This window comes from Ahaetulla prasina, chromosome 5 (assembly GCF_028640845.1).
Source record: "Ahaetulla prasina isolate Xishuangbanna chromosome 5, ASM2864084v1, whole genome shotgun sequence".
Lineage (NCBI taxonomy): Eukaryota > Metazoa > Chordata > Lepidosauria > Squamata > Colubridae > Ahaetulla > Ahaetulla prasina.
This window is the reverse complement of record NC_080543.1, coordinates 93,361,651-93,382,040: the sequence shown is the minus strand read 5'-3', so window position 1 is coordinate 93,382,040 and position 20,390 is coordinate 93,361,651. Positions and strand designations below refer to the sequence as shown.

Sequence of the window (20,390 nt, the reverse complement as noted above, 5' to 3'; positions counted from 1 at the left end):
GAAAGACTGTTCTACAGAAGCTCCAGTCCTTTCCTTGGTGAACAGTTTTAACCAAAGGGGGAGGAGAAGTCAGCTTGATGGATACTTTTGTGACTCTATAAATAAAGACTCCTTTTTAACATTATGTCAGCTGCAGGGAAAGGTCACTTGTCAGCTTGGGGTAAAATGCTATCACTGTACTGTTGATACTCAGTTATACAACATCACCCTAGTCTAATCTGGATATGAAATTTAATTCCTGACCCAGTATCTGGAAGCTGCTTGAGGACAGGATGGAATGAACTAGGCTGAAGTTAAACCCAAACAAGGTAGAAAACCTTGACATAAAAATATCAACTCTTATCAGTTCTGGTGATTGTTTTATGAAGTAGATGCACTACTCCTGAAGGAACAAGTCCATGACTTGCTGGATCTTGGATTCAGAGCTGCAAATGAGCAAACAAGTCCATGACTTGCTGGATCTTGGATTCAGAGCTACAAATGAGCAAACAGAGGATATAGCCACAAGGGCTTCTGCCCAAATTTGGCTTAAAATAATCCTTGTTTAATGCTGATATTAACCCTCTTCAAACCAAATTACATTTCTTTTTTCCAGTTTTTACAGTCTTGTTATCTTAGACAGAAGAATACTTTCAAGTGGAGAAATATATACCAGAAAGGCCCTGGTTGGGAGTCTTCATTCTTTGTTTTTCTACTTTACTGCCAGCCAGATTTACCAACTGAGCCCAGACAGAAAGCATGGGTTCAGTGAAGGGTAAGTTATTCACATTAAATGGAACCACAGGAACCTAAGGGGAAATACAAAGAATGTTATCAATGTAATTTCATTATAATTTAGATCGCAAGATTTATTTATTTTCAACGGAAATAACTATGTCTCGTTTCTAGAAAGAATAAACCCATGGTATATTCAGTAAAATCATATTTTTTCTCAAAAAGAAACCTATTGAGTAACATACAGATGCAGAAAATGGAGTTCTCAGGTCTTAAAGATATTTTGCTACCATTTGAGATTGTAACATAAAAATGAAACAAAATGGGAAGTAGATTAAAGATTTTCACAATAGACTTAAAGCTGTCAGTGAAATTACAAACAGCACGTTAGTACCACTATCTTCTCAGAGCAGCAAGATCATTTCAAGAGGTTCAGGATTTAAAGGAAAGTCATATCCTGTGTTACAGGATACATACACTTCTGCGTCTTATCCACAACATTTCCCAAGTACTACCAGTATGTTAATTATCAATATCTCAATATCCTAACATCGCTTAAGGAACTCACTGGTTTTAGTTGACTGAAAGGACAAACTCTGCAGGTTCTCATATCATAAAATTGCACTGTGATTTTTCCTTTTGGAGTAATCCTTGTCACCGTGCCTTCTCCAAATTCCTCATGAACTACTTGACCACCTAACCGCAACCGACTGTCTATTCCACCAATAACTGCCAAAACAGCCATCAGGCCTCCCACTTCTGGAGTCCCAGAATCAGGAAAACAGTCTTCCAAAGCAGCCTAGTAAAAATGATTACAATCTAGTTAAACTACAAGGAGCATCTCCCTTAGCAGAATATATACACATACATATGTAATCATAAATTTGAATATTTTTGCACATAAATTTAAATATTTTTGCACATAAAAATCAATGCACATTTGGGATATCAATGCAAATTTAATGTTTAAGAAAGAATTTTAAAACTTCATCACAGTGTTAATTGAAAAAGTATAATTGACTGAATTAATTGCTTTCTTTTTTAAAACAACAAATGAGTTGATTGTAAAGATGTGGGAACTACCCCTTCTGACTCTTTTCCTGCAAAGATGTGGGTGATGGAGGTTAGCTGAGAGTTGATATACTTGTTTATGAGTGCATTCCACTGGCTCAATGAATGCAAAGTCCTCAATAGAGCAACAATCTCTTCAGCTAAAGTACTGCTGTGAGTTGCTGTCAGGGAGGCCTGAGGCCTAGCTTTCCTCCTCCTCAGAGTAGATTCTGCAAACAAACAAACACAGTATAGAAGAAATGAAAGAAAGCTAAGATAAAGTTACATCCATGAAAGATGAATGGACTAAAAACTGTATCAATGAAGACAAAATATTTTCTTACCTCTGAGCAGTGGGATATCTGAAGAACATGTAGTCAGCAAGCTACCCAAAAACCCAAATAATTTTTCCACAAGGAATTTCATATCCCGTGACCTTTCTGTTTTATCCCAGGAAGGAAGCACTGCTTGTAGTAAGTGCACAGCAAGGATCTAAAACAATGAAACAGCAGAAAAAAGAAATGCGCACTACTTATTAAAAATAATGGCTTTAAAACAAAACAGTCCATTTGTAAAATTAATTAAAGTTCCAGTTCATCCATACGTTCAATCATATTAATATACACACTTTCCTAAAAGAGAGACTGCTTGCACCCATCTGGAATCAGCACACAATTGTATACATGCTTAAATTAATGTAGGACGCCCCACTGACCTTAATAGTTTTTATCCTCAGATGAGTGTATTTAGGTTACTGTTATGTGAGAGCTGGGTCTATTTAACTTATGCAACTTATGCACACATGCTGGAACAGGAACTTTAGAAGAGATCCTTGCAAAACAAAACTGTTTTTCTTCAGTTATCAGAAAGGAAATGAATATATTATAAATCCTATTGAGTTCAGTGACTCTAGGAATAGACATTCCATTTCAATCAACATGTTGGCCACATCCTCATCTTGTTCTCCTTGTGCTCATAAAGGATGATAATTTGCAATTAAAACCTCTATTGCCATAGAAGCTTTCCATCAGTTGAGGTTCACATTTCCCCAAGTCTCTATTTCTATGAAGAACCAACCCTCAGGATCCACTTTTGGCGAGATGAATAGCTATATAAAGTTGACTAATAAATATAAATAAATAAAGCCTCCTCTGCTTTCCAGTAGAGATACGTGTCATCCCCACATGGAGCCTGAAGATAGATAGATCGATCTCCCTTGGCTTATCCCTGTCCAACTAGAAGGAATGACAGCAGCTTCACCACTTTCTCCAGCCTCCATTTCACCCATATTTTTGTTATTTCCAGCTCTGATCCATTCATTTGGTTTGATAGTGTCTCCATATTCTCATCAAGTTGGCCCACACTCCAGCACAGGAGAGAGAGACAAAATCTAAGCTTCCTTTTGTTAAATACAGTTTTAGGTCATGGCCAGTTTTCAAAATGTGAACATGCTATAATTTATTCTTTGAAAAGAAAGTCTGCCATGGCACATGCTTATAATTGTCCCAGATTTTCCAAAAAAGGTTTGCAAGACAAAATATCTGTTCCTAAACAGAAAGAGGATCTAGTGTCTGTTGCCCATATATATATATTCCATGTCTTGAGCACTCTTAACCAATACTTTTAGGTCCAACCTGCCCCAGTTCTCATGACTCACATCTAAAGTAGATGCAAGGACAAAGCCACACTACATATTCACACTGATCTTCTAAGACACTTGCTTTTAAATTATAACAAAGCTATAAAAGACAGCTTTAAAACTATACCAGGAATCAACCACTGATCATTAAAACATTATATACCATTACCTGTCGTTGGAGAGATGCAGCAGTGAATGAATCATGTCCTTCTACAATTTTCATTAGCAGTGTTATCCATTGTGATGTACTAAGAGTGCTGCACATTTGAGGCATCAGTGCTATACTTCGGATGAATCCCAGGGTACACCAGCTCCGGTGTTGCTCTTTGTTAACTAATGTATTTGGCAAGGAAGCTGCAAATAATTAACAATGAATGTGTAGTAATCAACACTGGTGTAATCATATGTCTAATTACACAGTAGAAATTCCTATTGCTCCCTGTTCTCTGCTCCTCTAAAAAATGGGGAATATGGGCCTTAAAAGGGAGGTTGCGTCTTCCCTTTTTTTTATGACTGGAGAGGGAAACCAATTAGATTCAATCCTACCTGGTTTTAGTTTTCAAAACCACCTTGTTCTATATTTCATTTTACTTTACTGTAATGCATCTAAATCAAAAAATCTTCTAACAAACAATTATAAAAGAGAAGCATCAAAATTGGCAATGCTCTATCAAATCCTGTCCCTGTCAAAAGTGGTGCTCCCCAAGGCAGCGTTCTTGGACCAACGCTCTTCATACTATACATAAATGATCTCTGTGACCTTATCTCAAGTCATTGTGTTCTCTTTGCTGACGATGTCAAACTATTTAACACCACTAACAATACTTCTACCCTTCAAAAAGACCTTGACTTTGTATCTGATTGGTCTAAAACTTGGCAACTCCAAATCTCAACCAGCAAATGCTCAGTCTTACATATTGGAAAAAAGAACCCCAACAATAAGTACAAGCTTGATGGACATTATCTTACAGATGACCCCCACCCTGTTAAAGACCTTGGAGTTTTCATATCAAATGACCTAAGTGCCAAAGCCCACTGCAACTACATAGCAAAAAAGGCTCTAAGAGTTGTAAACCTAATTTTACGCAGCTTCTTTTCCAAAAACTCTACACTAATAACCAGAGCATACAAAACATTTGCCAGACCTATTCCTGAATACAGCTCACCTGTCTGGAACCCATATCACATCTCTGACATTAATACAATCGAACACGTCCAGAAATATTTTACAAGAAGAGTTCTCCGCTCCTCTGAAAGCAACAAAATACCTTATACCACCAGACTTGAAATCCTGGGGTTAGAAAACTTAGAACTCCGCCGACTCTGACATGACCTGTGTTTAACACACAGAATCATCTATTGCAATATCCTTCCTGTGAAAGACTACTTCAGCTTCAATCGCAATAATACAAGAGCAAACAATAGATTCAAACTTAATGTCAACCGCTTCAAACTTGATTGTAGAAAATATGACTTCTGTAACAGAGTTGTTAACGCTTGGAACTCACTACCTGACTCTATAGTCTCTACTCAAAATCCCAAAAACTTCAACCAAAAACTGTCTACTATTGACCTCACCCCATTCCTAAGGGGCGTGCATAAGAGCACGAAAGTGCCTACCGTTCCTGTCCTATTGTTCCCTTTCATTATATCAAATTAATATAGTTATTGCATACTTTTACTTATATATATGTTTTTCTTTTATGATGTGTTGTTGTTTTATGTGGATATTTACGTATAGTGTTGTGACAAAAAAAAAAAGGAAGTTACACCAAAGATCTTTCATTCTGTAAAGGATGAATATGTAAGGCACAATAACTTATGAACTGACTAAACTTCTGAAATGTTCTTTTGCCTTTAAAGGTTACTCAGAAACTAAAGTGATCCAAAATGTGGCAGCCCAAATACTAATTGGCAGCTGTTGGTGGAGCTACATTACACTTGTGCTTTGAGATCTGCACTGGCTTTTAATAGGCTTCCAGGCACAAGTTTAGACATACAAAATCCCTAATGACTTGTCATTTAGTTACCTACAGTACAAGCTTGACCTGTATTTGGTCATGTCAGGAAAAACAACCAGTAGCTCTCCTCTTCTGGGAAGTAAAGGGAAAAAGCTAAAATGCACTGCTTTTCAGAGGAGTTTATTCTCTGAAACAGCCTCACCAATGAAATCAATCTGGTCCCCTCTCTGGTTTCATTCAGAAAAAAACATTCAAAATTCAAAACATAAAAAAAAAATCTCTTCTATACAGAATTTGCTGCTTACGCAGTTAATATGACTGAATAGAATTAACTGATATTATTATTTCTGTGGTGGGAGATTATAATTCTATGTGTGGATTAGTCAGTCATCGTCTAGATCGTTTTCCCAGATTGTGTGCTAGGATGAATGAATAAACTAAATAAACACATAACATTCTTGTTTTACTGATACTTGGATGGTGAATACAATAGAAAGCAAGAATATAATACACCGGATTTACATGATTTTTCTGTTGTGCCACTTTCTACCAGCATGCGGAGCAATCCACACAGAGTTCTCGTTGCTTCATTCTGCATTACTTCAGCGTGAAGACCAGCAGAAAGGCAGAGTGTTTGCAAAAGATTCACTGTGCTGGTCAGCATCATGGAAGTAGGATGGAGATTTTTTTCAGTGTGTTCTCCTTCTAAAACAAGAGTCATAGTAAATTACTGAAAACAAGGTTAATGTATTTCAGCTCCCTCATTTTCAGTCACTCTACATAAAGTCAGTAACATAAACCTAGTATTTTAGTGATGACCAGTATAAAAATACAGTATTTCCTCAAGAATAGACGTGTTAATCACAAAAGAAGATAGACTATTCAATTTATTTTATCATGCATGTCAAAACAAATACAATTCAGAAAGAATAGCTAACACTGATAGTGCAAATAACAAAGAAAAACAAACTGAAAGAACTCTCATGTCTTTGAAACATTATAGGGGAGTAGAAAGATAAATGATAAAGCTTTTGATTCACATTAGAATATAATAATATATCACCTTTTGTTTGATATACTAATAACTTCAAAGAGGATAATAATAGAATGCTAAACAACCTATAACCCATTGAATCATCCTTTTAAATATATTTTTCTTACCTAAACAGAGAAATAGAATGACCACAGGAGACAAAATGTCAGTGAGAGCAACTTCAGCTTCTTGTTGGCTTCCCCACTGAGTTTGTGGGAAGATGGCCATGAGCTACAGAAATTCTCCTTCATTCCTTCCCTTCTTCTTTCTCTCTTTCCTCCCTCCCTCCTTCTTCCTTCCTTTCCTTTCCTTCCTTCCCTCCCTTCTTCTTTCTCTCTTTCCTCCCTCCCTCCTCCTTCCTTCCCTTCCCATATTACCAAGCATTTTCTTTTAATACTTTGAATCTTTTGATTGAAAAAAGTGAGAAGACAGAAGAAAATTTGATGTGATTACAACCATTCCCACCATAGAATATCTAGATACTAAAATGCCAGTGACCTCAACTCCAATCTTTCTTACCAGAATCATCCTCAGTGTCAGAGTCTTCAGTTGCAGGTTGTGAAGCAGGAGGAGGTTCGGCTAGCTTCAGATCATACTTCCCCTCTTTTCCCATCCGATAAGAATTGGTACTGCCGGTGTCCCACTGTACTCGAATCCAACCGTCTTCACCCAGTTCTCCAATTACCCGTCCCAAACCTGGAGGAGGCCCATCCTTAGGAAAGCAGAAATGTTTAAAATATATAACAATCAAGATTATATTCAAATCCAATTGATACGCTTGTTTATTACACTTTTATGCCACCCATCTCTCCCACAAGGTGACTCTGGGCAGATATAAGGCAAATAAGTGCAACACTGACAAAGGTAATACCTGGTCACCCCACTTCCAATCTACTCCTCTCATCACTCTAGTACCAATCTTCATCATGGCTGCCAATTCTGGTCCTGAAACAGGAAGCTGAACTGGAGTGCTTTCCTTCCTGGACTCTTCTAGGACTGTAGCAGAAACACCCCGGGATGCAGCAATCATATCTTCTTCCACATTATCGGAGCTCGGTCCTAATTCAACAATAGATTTACTGAGATATACACATCTTGCATTTAGCCATTAATAGATAAATTCTAAAACCATTAAAATATTTCCACAAAATAGTCAGAGGAAGACAGATCTGCAAATACCTATTAGCCTCAGTGTGGTTTGCATTAATGCCAACATGCCAGAATTGAGAAGAAGATTCAAGGTATTTGCACCATGTTGCAAAGTTAACATGTTAAGCATGACCAATAAAAAACGTGCTTGTGGGACGGTTCCAAGACTTGGTCCTGCAGGATTCTCATTGGTTATAGTCTGCAGAGGAACAGGCTGGATTCCTAGATGACACGTGAAAAAAACCCAAAATATTTATTAGCTTAAATAAATGACCTACAGTACATAACACTTCTGCGAAAAGATTTTTACTATTATTTTGCCTGAAGTTGCTTTTCTAGTTGAATACAATACACTAGAAGCTCCAAAACACACACATACAGATATAAGATTCCTCTAGTAACTTTAATCTCAATAGACAATGCAGATATAAATAATATTATGGCCCATGAGTCCACACTACTCAAACATACAAACCAACCAAATTTTCATATAAGAAATCAGATTAAGACTTCAGGATATATCAGGGCAGATCGTCTATTTCTGTTTATTTAATAAAAGTGTTTAAATAACTCAGAAGCAACTGGGAAAGGCAACATAGATACAAATCTATATGACTCATGACTCACTCCCTCTCCATGTCTGTTATATTATCAAAAGAAAAGGAAGCTTATCAGATATCCTACAAGACATAACTTGCAACTATACTTCAACATTTAAATTACAGTTTGCACTATCATACAAATTCATGCAAGTAACACCAATGAGTTTTAATAAATCAAAACACAGAGTAAATACCTGGAAGGACTCACCTAATTCCTTAAATCTGCTGTTAGCATCAAGCAAAATGTTTCTAACATTTTGAACAGCCCATGAATACAACTTTCCAAAGGTAACTTCCAGAAGTGTACGGTTAAAGGGTGGAATCAGATCAACATCTCTTAAGCAATCTGTTAAAGGCTCTCTTTGTAGGTTAAAAAATTTTTAAAAAATGATTTTAGGATTTTGAAATATAACATAAAGTAGTGCAAATGAAGCATATGCTGCGCTAGCAAACCTAATGTAGCTATACTCTTGTTTTTTTTCAAAAGGCTTCACATTTCTGACTTTATATTAGTTCTAGGAAAGCTAGGTGTTCCAAGACACTTCAGTGCTGCTCTAAGGTTATGATTTATGTTTTCTTCATTTAGCACAAGTCTGTTATACTACACAGGTAGTCCTCAAGTTACAACAGATCATTTAGTGACTGCTTGAAGTTACAACGGCACTGAAAAAAGTGACTTATGACCATGTTTCACACTTATGACCGTTGTAGCATTCCCATGATTACATGATTTACATTTGGATGCTTGACAACTGGTTAATATTTATGACGGATGCAGTATCCTGGGGACATGCAACCATCTTTTGCTACCTTCTAACAAGCAAAGTCAATGTGGAAAGCCAGATTCACTTAACGACCGTGTTACTAATTTAACAAGTGACAATTGCAGTTATTCACTTAATATATGTGGCAAGCAAAGTCCTAAAATGGGACAAAACTCACTTAACAAATTTCTCACTTAGCAACATAAATTCTGGGCTCAATTGTGGTCATAAGTCAAGGACTACCGATATTACCCAAGTCCCTAACCTACTTCTGGCTCAGTTCTAAAATCTGTAGTCTTGATTTTATGTTCCACACGCGCTACACTACAAAATGCTCAACAGAATTGAAAGAAAAGGGGTAAGGGAAAGATTACCCTATATTAATCCCTTCTGGAATAAGCCTTTGCCATCCACAGAACATAGCATATTGCACAGAAGGCAGCAAGAAGCTTTTGGCGGCCAATTTTAGAATTGTATCAATCCCCTCTAATCGAACTTCCGCTCGCTCTAGCTGCAAAACAGAGATAAAATATCACCTTTTTGTAAGTTTCTTATGCAATAAATTCTCAGCCGCAATAAAGAAAATGTAGTTTACCTGCTTTAGTAAACACTTCCTCATTTTTTCTACATCAACAGGTTCCTCTTTCAGAGCAAATTCAACTATGGTGTTGAGTAAAGCAGACTGGGGATATAACCCTTGGACGTTTTGCTTCAGCCACTTGTATTTGTGAACACCTGTGACTGTATTTATCAGCGGCTGCCATTTATCCTAAGAAGTTAAATGTGCATTAGTATGAATTAATAACTGAAGTCTCAGGCTGAAAACAATGTTAATAACCAAAATAACGCATTGAGATATTGAATTTTACAACTTATGCTCCAAGGGCAAGGAAAAACTTTACAGATACATCTGATGATGAACACAGTAACACTTAAAAACACCACAGTGTTGCATCTAAAAATAACCCTCCAAAAGTGAACTGAATATAAAAATTCCATAGTTAACAGGAAGGCTATTAAAGACACAGAATATGTTACATTGTTAGCTAGGCAAGGACCTTTTTTTGATGACTATAATCAACTACAGGGCTACATAACTCATACAAAGTAGATTGGGGCTATAGGTGAGTGGGAGTTGGGCTTTCTTTTTAGAATAAATGGAGTTTTTCTTTTTCATCTTTTTTTTTAACTACAAAATTTACCAGAGGGCCTATCCTAGATTTTCCATCTCATAATAGAAATTAGTTTCTGATAACAGCACAGAGAGATAGATATATATCTGAAAGCCACACATACACACATTTAGAATTGCGGATACCCATCCTGATGTAAATTATGAAAGTAATATTTGATAAGGATATTCTGTATATAGTTTAAATGCATAACTTCCATTTCCTCTCAGAGTGCCTTCAGCAGCTTCTGCATATAAACATACATAAAATATGCCAACTAATCAGGTTCTTTAAGAGATACTATAAAAATCTTCCCACAATCCATATCTACTTACTTACTTGTTTACTGAATTTATTTGCCACCCATCTAGTAATGAAACAACTCTGGGTGACTTATAGCACTTAGGATGCATACACAGAGATTACATTAAAGTGGCTCATAGATAGATAGATAGATAGATAGATAGATAGATAGATAGATAGATAGATAGATAGATAGATAGATAGATAGATAGATAGATAGATAGATAGATAGATAGATAGATAGATAGATAGATAGATAGATACGTACATACATACATACATACATACATAAACGTAAAAGCTCCCCTCGCACATATGTGCTAGTCGTTCCTGACTCTAGGGGGCGGTGCTCATCTCCGTTTCAAAATCGAAGAGCCAGCATTGTCCGAAGACGTCTCCATGGTCATGTGGCCGGCATGACTAAACGCCAAAGGCGCATGGAACACTGTTACCTTCCCACCAAAGGTGGTTCCTATTTTTCTACTTGCATTTTTTATGTGCTTTCGAACTCTTAGATTGAAGCTGGGACAAGTAATGGGAGCTCACCCCATTACATGGCACTAGGGATTCGAACCGCTGAACTGCCGACCTTTCGATCAACAAGCTCAGTGTCTTAGCCACTAAGCCACCATTTTATATATATATATAAAAAAAACATTCAGCAACATCTTACTGCATGCATCCTTTTTTATATTTACCTTAGGTGATTTGACAGACAAAGGCCTTTTATCAGTTGTCACTGGACTATGAGGTATCATACATGACTCGCCCAAATCACTTTCCTCATTTCCAATTTTGGATTCTTCCACATCAGAAGTTTCGGATTTTTTAGGAGCTAGCAGAAAAAAAGATGCTTTAAGAAAACCCCAGAAATGCAAAACATAATTGAATAAATCTGTATTTCCTAAGAAGCAAAAGTTTAAGTTTTGTCTAGAAAAATATCACTGCTGAAGTGAATCACAGTTGTATGTGGCAGAGGATCATATTCCTCAACCTATTCTTGCTAATTGCATCATCTTTTGAATTTACAATATGGAGCCCATGAGGAACTGGACATACAAGCTGTGATGGATAAATGATCATGCCATTTTTTTTTCATTGAGGTAGGTATAAAAGACTCACTTAGGAACAACCCAAAATTTGTTGTATTCTACTACGTCAACAAATAAGAATCACATCTTCTCCAGTACATTTTCTGTAAATCATATTTAAGCCATTGTTTTACCTTTCTTTTTTCTCTTATCTCTAATTATCTTCTGGACTACCCTTCTCCATTGGGGCAAAGAACTAAGACTTTTAAGTTTGGACATGATGGAGAGATCATTGCACACTGCTGGGCGCAGTTCATTGAAGAGAAATCTCAAGCGTTCAATAACAGGAGCACAGACTTCTTTGTAAGATCTTCCTTGCTCTTGATGGGTCTTAAAATAATAATGCACATGATTCAGTCCATAATTTAATTAGCAACAGCAGTTATTAGTACTAAGAAAGGATGCTTCTGACTCCATACTTACTTTGATCAGTGAACATTTTGCTTGATAGACAACACGACAAACATCTGCTACAGATTTTGGGAGTATTCGGTGTTTCACTTGGTCAATTCCAAGCATAACAGGATGAACAAGAGAAAGTGCTACATGACCTTTAGAAAAGAATAAGCAAAAATATAATAGGAAATGAAATACTACAATAAAATAATAAGACAATGAGTTCTTTCTTTCTGATACTCTGATCTGAAATGGCAGAGAATTTTCTTTTTGAACTGTTCTGGAAGAACATAAAAGACAACTATTTCCCCCACTCCACAGCCATAGTCTGCTGCCCCACTTGTCCAACCAAAAATGTATTAATTTCCCAGTGCAGAAAAAGTGTTTAAGAACATTAACAATTTAGGTAAGAAAGTTTAATAGGATTAGGAAGAAAAGTTATCCAAGTATGTGCCAGACCAGAGGTCCCCACCCCCTGGGCTGTAGACCATTCAGAACTGGACCATGGAAGTAATGGGCAAGTGCGCATGTGCAAAGCTGCATTTGTGAAAGTGGTGCATGCATGCAGGAAAAAACCCTCCCCTTTGCCCCCCAATGCCCCCACCAGTCTACCAAGCTGGAAATGTTGGAGACCACTGTGCCAGACTAAACACTTTGCAATTTTGGTTTCCCCATAGCAAACTATGTGATGGGATAAGCATTTCCATCCTTCTTAGTATCTTTTTTACAACAAAGGTAAGTGGATTATAAGTCTGCCCAGCTCAAACAATACAACTCAACAATTTGGAAGTATGCTGACTAAATCCATTTTGGGAAGAAACAAAGATTGTTGCATTCTACATTCCCCAAGACAGAGATCTTGTAAAATATTTAAGAATCTGTCTATTCTGTCTCAGCTTATTTTGAAGGCTGGAATGCCAAAAGGTTGTATTATCATAGTAACCCCAATTTTCCTACACAATCTAATATTCCAAATGGAACCTAGAATAATAAGCAGCATTTTGACTGCCATGTGATAATATACAGCACTTTGCCCATGCCATGCTAGAGCAATGTAACCTCTAATAAGTTCTTAGCACCTTACATCTGATTGCATTTAATTAAGTCTCCTTCCTCTCAGTGCCCTATAACTTTTACAGTAATACTCTGAGATAACTGTATGCCAAATACTGATACCTAAATCCTCATGCTTGAGAAGGCAACATAACAACAAACGTCCTACTTCTTCTACTGGGTGCTCAGGAGGGAATGTAATTGGTGTTGTCAAATGACACTGCTTGCAGTACCTCTCAACTTGACATAAGAAGTCCTAGATAATAAAAAATACACTTAGTAGGGTTTATGAACTAGCAATCAAACAAATGCAATTCAATGAAATCAAATAATTGAAAAAAGCATTATGCGAATATCACATATTGGAATATTATATATCAAAATCTCAAGACAGATTCTCCTACATTCTCGTTTCTTACATATAGAAGGAACCATATCCTCCTAAATTAAGATAATAACTGTATTCTTACAATACATTAAGGCAAAAAGCAACAAAAACACTTAGAAATAACTGTCAGATGAGCAGTTTTATAGTTTATTTAATATTCTTTAACTGTAGTTTTTACAAAAGCAGAAGAAGTTTCTAGCCTAGTCACTCTGTGCAGTTATACAGGATAATGTTCTTACATGATCTATGGAGGGCATGGAACAAGGCTAGACTCAGCATTACTTTTAGAACAAAAACAACAGATATTGGGGGGGGGAGGCTAAAAACACTAGAAAGAGAAATAAGAGGGAACCCTTTATTAGATTTTTGTTACTTTTTTACTTTTTCAGGTTTTCCTATCTATCCTATCTATTTTGTGATGGACCACAGAATGATACCCATTTTGGAAACAAGCAACATTCCATTCATTACAGCAATTATGGCCTTGATAGGAAAAACTCAGCACCTCCCATGTTATAAGGATCCATTTATTTCCACTAATATGATGTGTTTAGACCAGTAAGCTCTTACTCACAACCATAAATAGTATACAGTAATTATCTCCAAAACACTGTTTAAAACTTGGGATATTAAACACTTTGGTTGGACACTTTGGTGTCCAAAGATTTATAAACACCAACATTGTTAATTACAGTGCCTGAACAGCCCATCTTTATTCTTAAGACAAAGTACTCTTACCTTCACAGTGTGATCCTGAATATTGTTGTCTGCAATAGCTTGTAGAAAAGGCTGTGAGTGGTCAGTCAAAGTTAGTCGATGGGAATACATCTTTGACTTGTTTGGTGTGGTGTTGCCAGGAGAGCTACAGTGGTCTTCATCCTTTTCTTCATTGTAACTATAATGTATCTGACTAGTTTGCAGGCCTCCAGAAAAAATAGAGGACTTCAGCCACTCTATAAAGAAATACATTTAAAAATTCTATTTTATCATACTATTTCTGTAGTTTTGTTAAGTACTGTAACTATTTAAAAATAAATTTAAAAGAAAATTATTCAAAAGCAGAAGTTTCTTTGATTGTTGAGAACTGTCCAGGGTTGCTGGAAATCAGGAGTGCCAAATTTTTTAAGGGATAAGCTTTTTAGACAGTTTGAGAAATGCAGGAACTTTATGCCATCCATTATTTGCCTATATAATTCTATAATTCTAGTATTAACATAAAGCTTCTAACCCCAAAGCAACACTACTGGTCAGCCTAGTTCAATAAAATATATTCCCAACTGGAAATATTTCCCATAGTCATTCTTTGCTAAACTTTAAAAAATTTTGTAATGTTTAATGTTTATTTACATTAAAAATGCCAAAGAGTAAACCTGGCTTTTAAAAAAAACCAATAATGCAGTATATCATAGAGAGTTAGGTATTTCTTGAATCTTAAAAATTAGCTCTTATTTTTAACAAGGTCACTGAATTATAGAACACAGACCAATCCTTATATACATTTACATTTAAAGTAAAACTGTAAAAATTCTTACTGGCACATTCAATCTCCACTGGAGAAAGTGGTGTACTCATTGCTAGATAGGAAGCATGTAGACCAAGCAGGAGGCCTAAATTTCTTTCAGTGTCTATGAGAGGAGATGAGAGACTGCCAGTATCTGGTGTTGTGATCACTTCCTGATCAGGCTACAGAAAGAGAAAATAAACAAAACTAGAAGCCAATCCATGATGAATAAGCTGTGATTAAATAGTGGCGATCACACTTCGTTAATACCCTCAAAACAACGCTATAGAGCACTGCACACCAGAACAACTAGACACAAGAACAGTTTTTTCCCGAAGGCCATCACTCTGCTAAACAAATAATTCCCTCAACACTGTCAGACTATTTACTGAATCTGCACTACTATTAATCGTTTCATAGTTCCCATCACCAATCTCTTTCCACTTATGACTGTATGACTATAACTTGTTGCTGGCAATCCTTATGATTTATATTGATATATTGATCATCAATTGTGTTGTAAATGTTGTACCTTGATGAACGTATCTTTTCTTTTATGTACACTGAGAGCATATGCACCAAGACAAATTCCTTGTGTGTCCAATCACACTTGGCCAATAAAAAAATTCTATTCTATTCTATTCTATAACTTTAATTTAGCATTCAGAAATAGAACTATAGCAATATAGAGCTATAGCATATTGGAGACACAGGGAAAAATTAATAAAGGAGGAAGAACTATATAGAAAGAGCAAAAACAACAATAAATTCAGAAAGCCCCTATTTCTGTTCCTTTATTCATTCTATTTTCTGTCAACTGCAGTAAATGAACAAAGGGTCAAAAAGTTTACATATACTCTATTACATATGTAATCTGTGTGGTTGGGTTTTTCAGTGTGAAGCTAAGTTATTCTTTAAATTTGCACAGAAATCAAACATAATTTGTAATGGAAAGCTGATAAGATTTTAAATCTATATTGTAGAAATGTTAAGAATAAAACAAAGTTTAGCTTTTAAAATATTAAGCAATTCAAAAAGGGTAACTATTGTTCCAGAATACTTCTGGATTTGAATTTATTTAAATTCAATGCATCTGAATCATATTTGGTATTAACCAGGAATTATTTCCATACATGGCTTTCAGAATCCAAGCAGTTGAGTTATATGCTTTGAAACTATAATAATGATAAATTATCATTCAAACATAGGTAATCCTTGACTTACGACTGATCGCTTAGGGACTGTTTAAAGTTACAACAGACACGCCCCCCCCTCCTCAAAAGCTCCATTTAACAATTCACATGTTCATATAAACATGAGTCCTGGGAGTGGTTAAAGTGCAGTCTTGCAACATGCAAATAGTGCTGACACTGTAAACCACCCAGAGTGCACTGTGAAGCACTATCTGGCAGTACGTAAGCCTAAATGCTGTTGCTATAATGGTTGCATCATGGAGAGCAGGGGTGGGTATCATTAACTGAGGCCATCTCGCTTAACAGCCTTCGCACTTGCAATTATAATGAGCAGGCTCCATTATGGTCATAACTCAAAGACCCTTTGACCCAATACAAGGCATTTTCAGAGGAAAATAGAAGGACAAGCTGTCAAAGAAGTCAGTGTCCTTATGAACCTAAGAGGAAATTGGATTAATTCATGATTCATTATTCTTCAGTGTGACTGAAAATGCAGTACATGCCATACTTGTTATGGCATAGGAGTCACTAAGACTAATTTCTTTATTTTACTTGGCTCAAGTTTGAAATAATTTAAGGTTGTTACCTCCATATATTGGCCAACACAGAAAGCATGCATTGATTCTTTTGTATCCTCAAACTGCAAAGCTGCCTCCAAAGCAACAATTGGATCTTCTCCTGCAAACTGGGCTAAAGAAAACAGAAAGCAATCAATTTAGAAAGCACAGCAATTAAATTTGATATTGAGTTTTATATTTGCTTTGATAAAGTAGTCAAATCTCACCAAGTATACCACTCCCTGTTAATGATTGGGTTTGGAAATCTTTTATATCATACACTTTGCCATCAATCACTGTCCAAAAGCCACCATCTTTATTGTGGTTTTCCAAGTCAGCTTTTCGTATAAGTGTCACTTCCTCATTATTTCTGCAATTCTGCCCTGTAAAGAATGTACCTAAGAGATGAGGAAAAATGTTGACTATAGTTTGTGACTAACTCTCCAACTGAAGAGTAAAACCAAAGAAGTAGGAAAGCATAACTTAATCATGTGTTCCCCTATAAATATATTTTGTGGCATGCGTTATCTAAAATCGTAGATTTGAAAGAATCATTTTGGCCAACTTCCCATTTAATTCAGGAATCCAAATTGTAAATGCATCCAAAGTCTCTGCTTAATGACAGAAGATGAACCAGAGCTAGCTTTCTCATTAGGAAGCGGGGTTTTTAATAATTCAATCTGAATTGGACTTGAGACTGTTATACCATGATTTGCATTCTGAGATAAAAATTAATAGATACAGCATTCTTGCAGGAAGCTATCACATCTCCCACTCATCCTTTTCCTTAGCTAAACATACTATATATTCTTAGTCTTCTTGCAATTGACAATCCCTAGGACCAAGAACAGTGCTCATAAAGGGGCCTGTTAAATCAAAACAGAGCAAAAATCTATCTGAAGAATATGTTAAAAACATTTTAAATATTTTCAGGAAAGAGCATACCCATTATTCCAGGCCAAGCTAAGTCTTCATTGTCATCTCTCTCTTTACCAGGAGCTAAGTGGCTAAATCTGTCCAGATGTTCTAATAAGCCAGCTAATAAAGGAATCGCTCCAGCTTCCTGAATAAGTCCAGGATTTTTACTGAGAAGGAGTACTACAGATACCACTAATTCTGGAAGGAGTACACCTAAGGAGAACAAAAATTTTAGTAAAATGATAGAATAATATATTTTGTGGATCCTCCCAATACATTTAAAATGGCTTGAATCCAGACTTGCAAATCAGCAAAATGATAAATTAGGCCATTTTTACCCATTCCTATTACACAGATGGTCTTCAATAACAGGTTTTTTTTTAAAAGCACTCCCCCTTTCTTGGCACAACCCACATTTATGGATCTAAATGTGTGCAACTAGATTTATGTTATTAGGTTTCTTATGTTTTACTTATCATTACAAGTGATAAAATGGAATTAAAACAATTCATCAGTACCTGTTAAATCCCCATCTACAACACGAGATACTTCTGCAAAATGCCTATGGCTAATAGAAGCAATGCTAGTTGCTACAGGCAAAATATCTCCAATGTGTGTACATAAAAGGGCTGTGTATTTCTTTAGCAGAGAACCAACTCCTAGAAGCTCAGGACCTGTCAAGAAATGGAAGTATCATATTCTGTTCATCATCATAGCATTTAATCTCATCAATATTTAGAGGAAATTCATGTGAAATGGCTGTCTAATCCAATAGCAAGTGTTTCAACGTCTTCCCTCAATAGGGCATTGAATGCCAAAACAATTAGACACAAAGACTCCCCCTCGCCCCCATGCCATCTCTAAACAACTAATTCCCACAACACTGTCAAACTACCTAGTAGGGCTGTATTACTATTCTTCTTCTCATCTTTCCTATTACCTATTTCCTTATCTTCCTATGACTGTATCTTTGTTGCTTTATTACAATTTATATTAAATGATTTATTTAGTTTTCCTAGTATGATTTGTTGATTGCTTATTTAGTAACTTATGATTATCACTAAGTGTTGTATCTTATGATTTCTGATGGATGTATCTTATGATGATTATGATCATGATTAATCACTTGTTGCTTATATGTTCACTGAGAGCTTACGCACCGGAGAAAATTTTTTATGTCCAATAAAGAACACTTGGCCAATAAAGAATTCTATTCTATTTTATATAATTGCAACACTAAAGTTTTTTTGCCATACTTACTGTATGTATTAGAGACCTGTCCAAAATGATCTCCTGGATATAACTTACTAACAAGCAAGCGCTGAAAACGCAGCAGTAAGTCCAAAGAAGCAGACCTTTCTTTATTATAATGTTCATGGTCTAAAGAAGAAGAAATGGGACGAGCCACATCTTTCAATTTAGCAATAGTTTGTGAAGCAATGTTCCTGGTGGGAATAATATTTTTAAAAAGATTTTAAAAAATTGAACAAAAAAGATCACTAGCCAACCACACACTAATATTTTGTTGATTTTTCTTCAAACCTTATTTGGCATCACAGTCCCAAATCTGTAATTACATCATTCCTCATTCCTCCACCCAGTGTTTTGTTTCTATGAAATGTGTCAACATAATAAACCACTGATAAACAAGTATTGTTTTCATACATTATGTAATGTAACTCTTACTTTTAATCACTATTGTAAATCTATAAATCAAATAAATAAAAACAGAAACTTGAAATTTTATAAAATACAGCCTTAAGAATATTACATATAAAGAATATTTTTCTTATGAAACTACAATGTATTAACCATAATCTGCAATATCAAAAGTTGCTTAAATAACCAATAGGGGAAATCTACTTAACAGTTTATAAGTGTTTCACTAACTGCATAAGCAACAGAGAACCATTTGCACAAACACACAATCACAAAGATCCTTCTTTGGACAACAGCAAATCAGCCATCCTGGAGAACAACAATGAGCATGTGCATGGTTAATAGATGCTGTGGCCCAGCACTAGAAGCCATAAAGTAGAGAAAAGGCTGCTAAAGGGTAACTTTTAAAACGTTTTTAACACAAAGAATTGAAAAAGCTTTTTTTTTTCTGTCTCCGAGGCCCTGAAATTCACTTGTAAGCCTGATGGTGATATGTAGTTTAAGAACCTCTAACCTAAGGGCTTGGCTGTGACCTATATCTTTAAAACAAAACAAAAAGCAAGTAAGTTAAACCCCCAGACCATTCTACAATCTGATATCAAAAATCCTGTTGTAAAAGCAGAAGAAAATTGTCCAGACTTGCCCAAGTTTACAGCTCAAAATGGCAAGTTTACCAGAAGTACCCTTAATCAGGATTTGTAAAATGATTTTTAGTGCCATCTTTAATCTCAACATAGAATGCTTCTTAGACAGTAAACAAAAATGAAAAGAAATAAAAAAGTAAAAAATGAAGAGCGATAATAATTCTAAGACACCTTTGTTATCAAACCAGAATACCTCAATAGTTGCTGGATTAATTGAACCAACGGCAAGCTTTGTTTTCCTGCAGATTCATAGATCCCAGTATTAATGAGGTCTTTATCTAATGGTGTCTTGTTCCTGTGAAGTGTGGATGCATTTGCTTCCTGCTCATCAATTTCTTTTTCTTTCTGAGCTTCTTTTTTTGCCTCAATATCCTACAAAGCAAAGGATTTAAGTGAAAGCACTGAACATTTTCATTCTTATGTCCATTAAATAAGAGATGTATTTAACCCTAATGATTTATTGACTTCCCAGCTTCCTGTCTCTTAGATGATTCTGCAACTTTACCACTCCATAAAGCCCATATGGCTGTGAGGGATAAAGCAGAATGAGAGAGAATCCATACAGGGTTTTAAAAAAACAAAGTTTCCAATCACATCTAACGT

At 35.8% G+C, this 20,390-nt stretch overlaps 1 protein-coding gene across 5 annotated transcripts in view; it reads right to left on the bottom strand.

The window, feature by feature from the left end:
• The window catches only part of HERC2 (HECT and RLD domain containing E3 ubiquitin protein ligase 2), a 115,297-nt gene that overhangs the window by 53,713 nt on the left and 41,194 nt on the right, over positions 1 to 20,390 (bottom strand). For all 5 annotated transcript variants that reach the window (XM_058184925.1, XM_058184924.1, XM_058184928.1 and 2 more), the window contains exons 20-43: positions 19,981 to 20,159; positions 18,745 to 18,929; positions 18,003 to 18,158; positions 17,512 to 17,697; positions 16,794 to 16,964; positions 16,596 to 16,699; positions 14,848 to 14,998; positions 14,054 to 14,268; positions 13,051 to 13,183; positions 11,902 to 12,029; positions 11,613 to 11,808; positions 11,086 to 11,222; positions 9,508 to 9,681; positions 9,287 to 9,423; positions 8,357 to 8,508; positions 7,577 to 7,768; positions 7,269 to 7,456; positions 6,917 to 7,109; positions 5,887 to 6,069; positions 3,573 to 3,757; positions 2,109 to 2,256; positions 1,798 to 1,994; positions 1,283 to 1,513; positions 653 to 788 (exon numbers count right to left, since the gene is read on the bottom strand). In XM_058184925.1, coding sequence (XP_058040908.1) covers positions 653 to 788; positions 1,283 to 1,513; positions 1,798 to 1,994; positions 2,109 to 2,256; positions 3,573 to 3,757; positions 5,887 to 6,069; positions 6,917 to 7,109; positions 7,269 to 7,456; positions 7,577 to 7,768; positions 8,357 to 8,508; positions 9,287 to 9,423; positions 9,508 to 9,681; positions 11,086 to 11,222; positions 11,613 to 11,808; positions 11,902 to 12,029; positions 13,051 to 13,183; positions 14,054 to 14,268; positions 14,848 to 14,998; positions 16,596 to 16,699; positions 16,794 to 16,964; positions 17,512 to 17,697; positions 18,003 to 18,158; positions 18,745 to 18,929; positions 19,981 to 20,159 — 4,057 coding nt within the window. The remainder of the gene's footprint in view (positions 1 to 652; positions 789 to 1,282; positions 1,514 to 1,797; positions 1,995 to 2,108; positions 2,257 to 3,572; positions 3,758 to 5,886; positions 6,070 to 6,916; positions 7,110 to 7,268; positions 7,457 to 7,576; positions 7,769 to 8,356; positions 8,509 to 9,286; positions 9,424 to 9,507; positions 9,682 to 11,085; positions 11,223 to 11,612; positions 11,809 to 11,901; positions 12,030 to 13,050; positions 13,184 to 14,053; positions 14,269 to 14,847; positions 14,999 to 16,595; positions 16,700 to 16,793; positions 16,965 to 17,511; positions 17,698 to 18,002; positions 18,159 to 18,744; positions 18,930 to 19,980; positions 20,160 to 20,390) is intronic.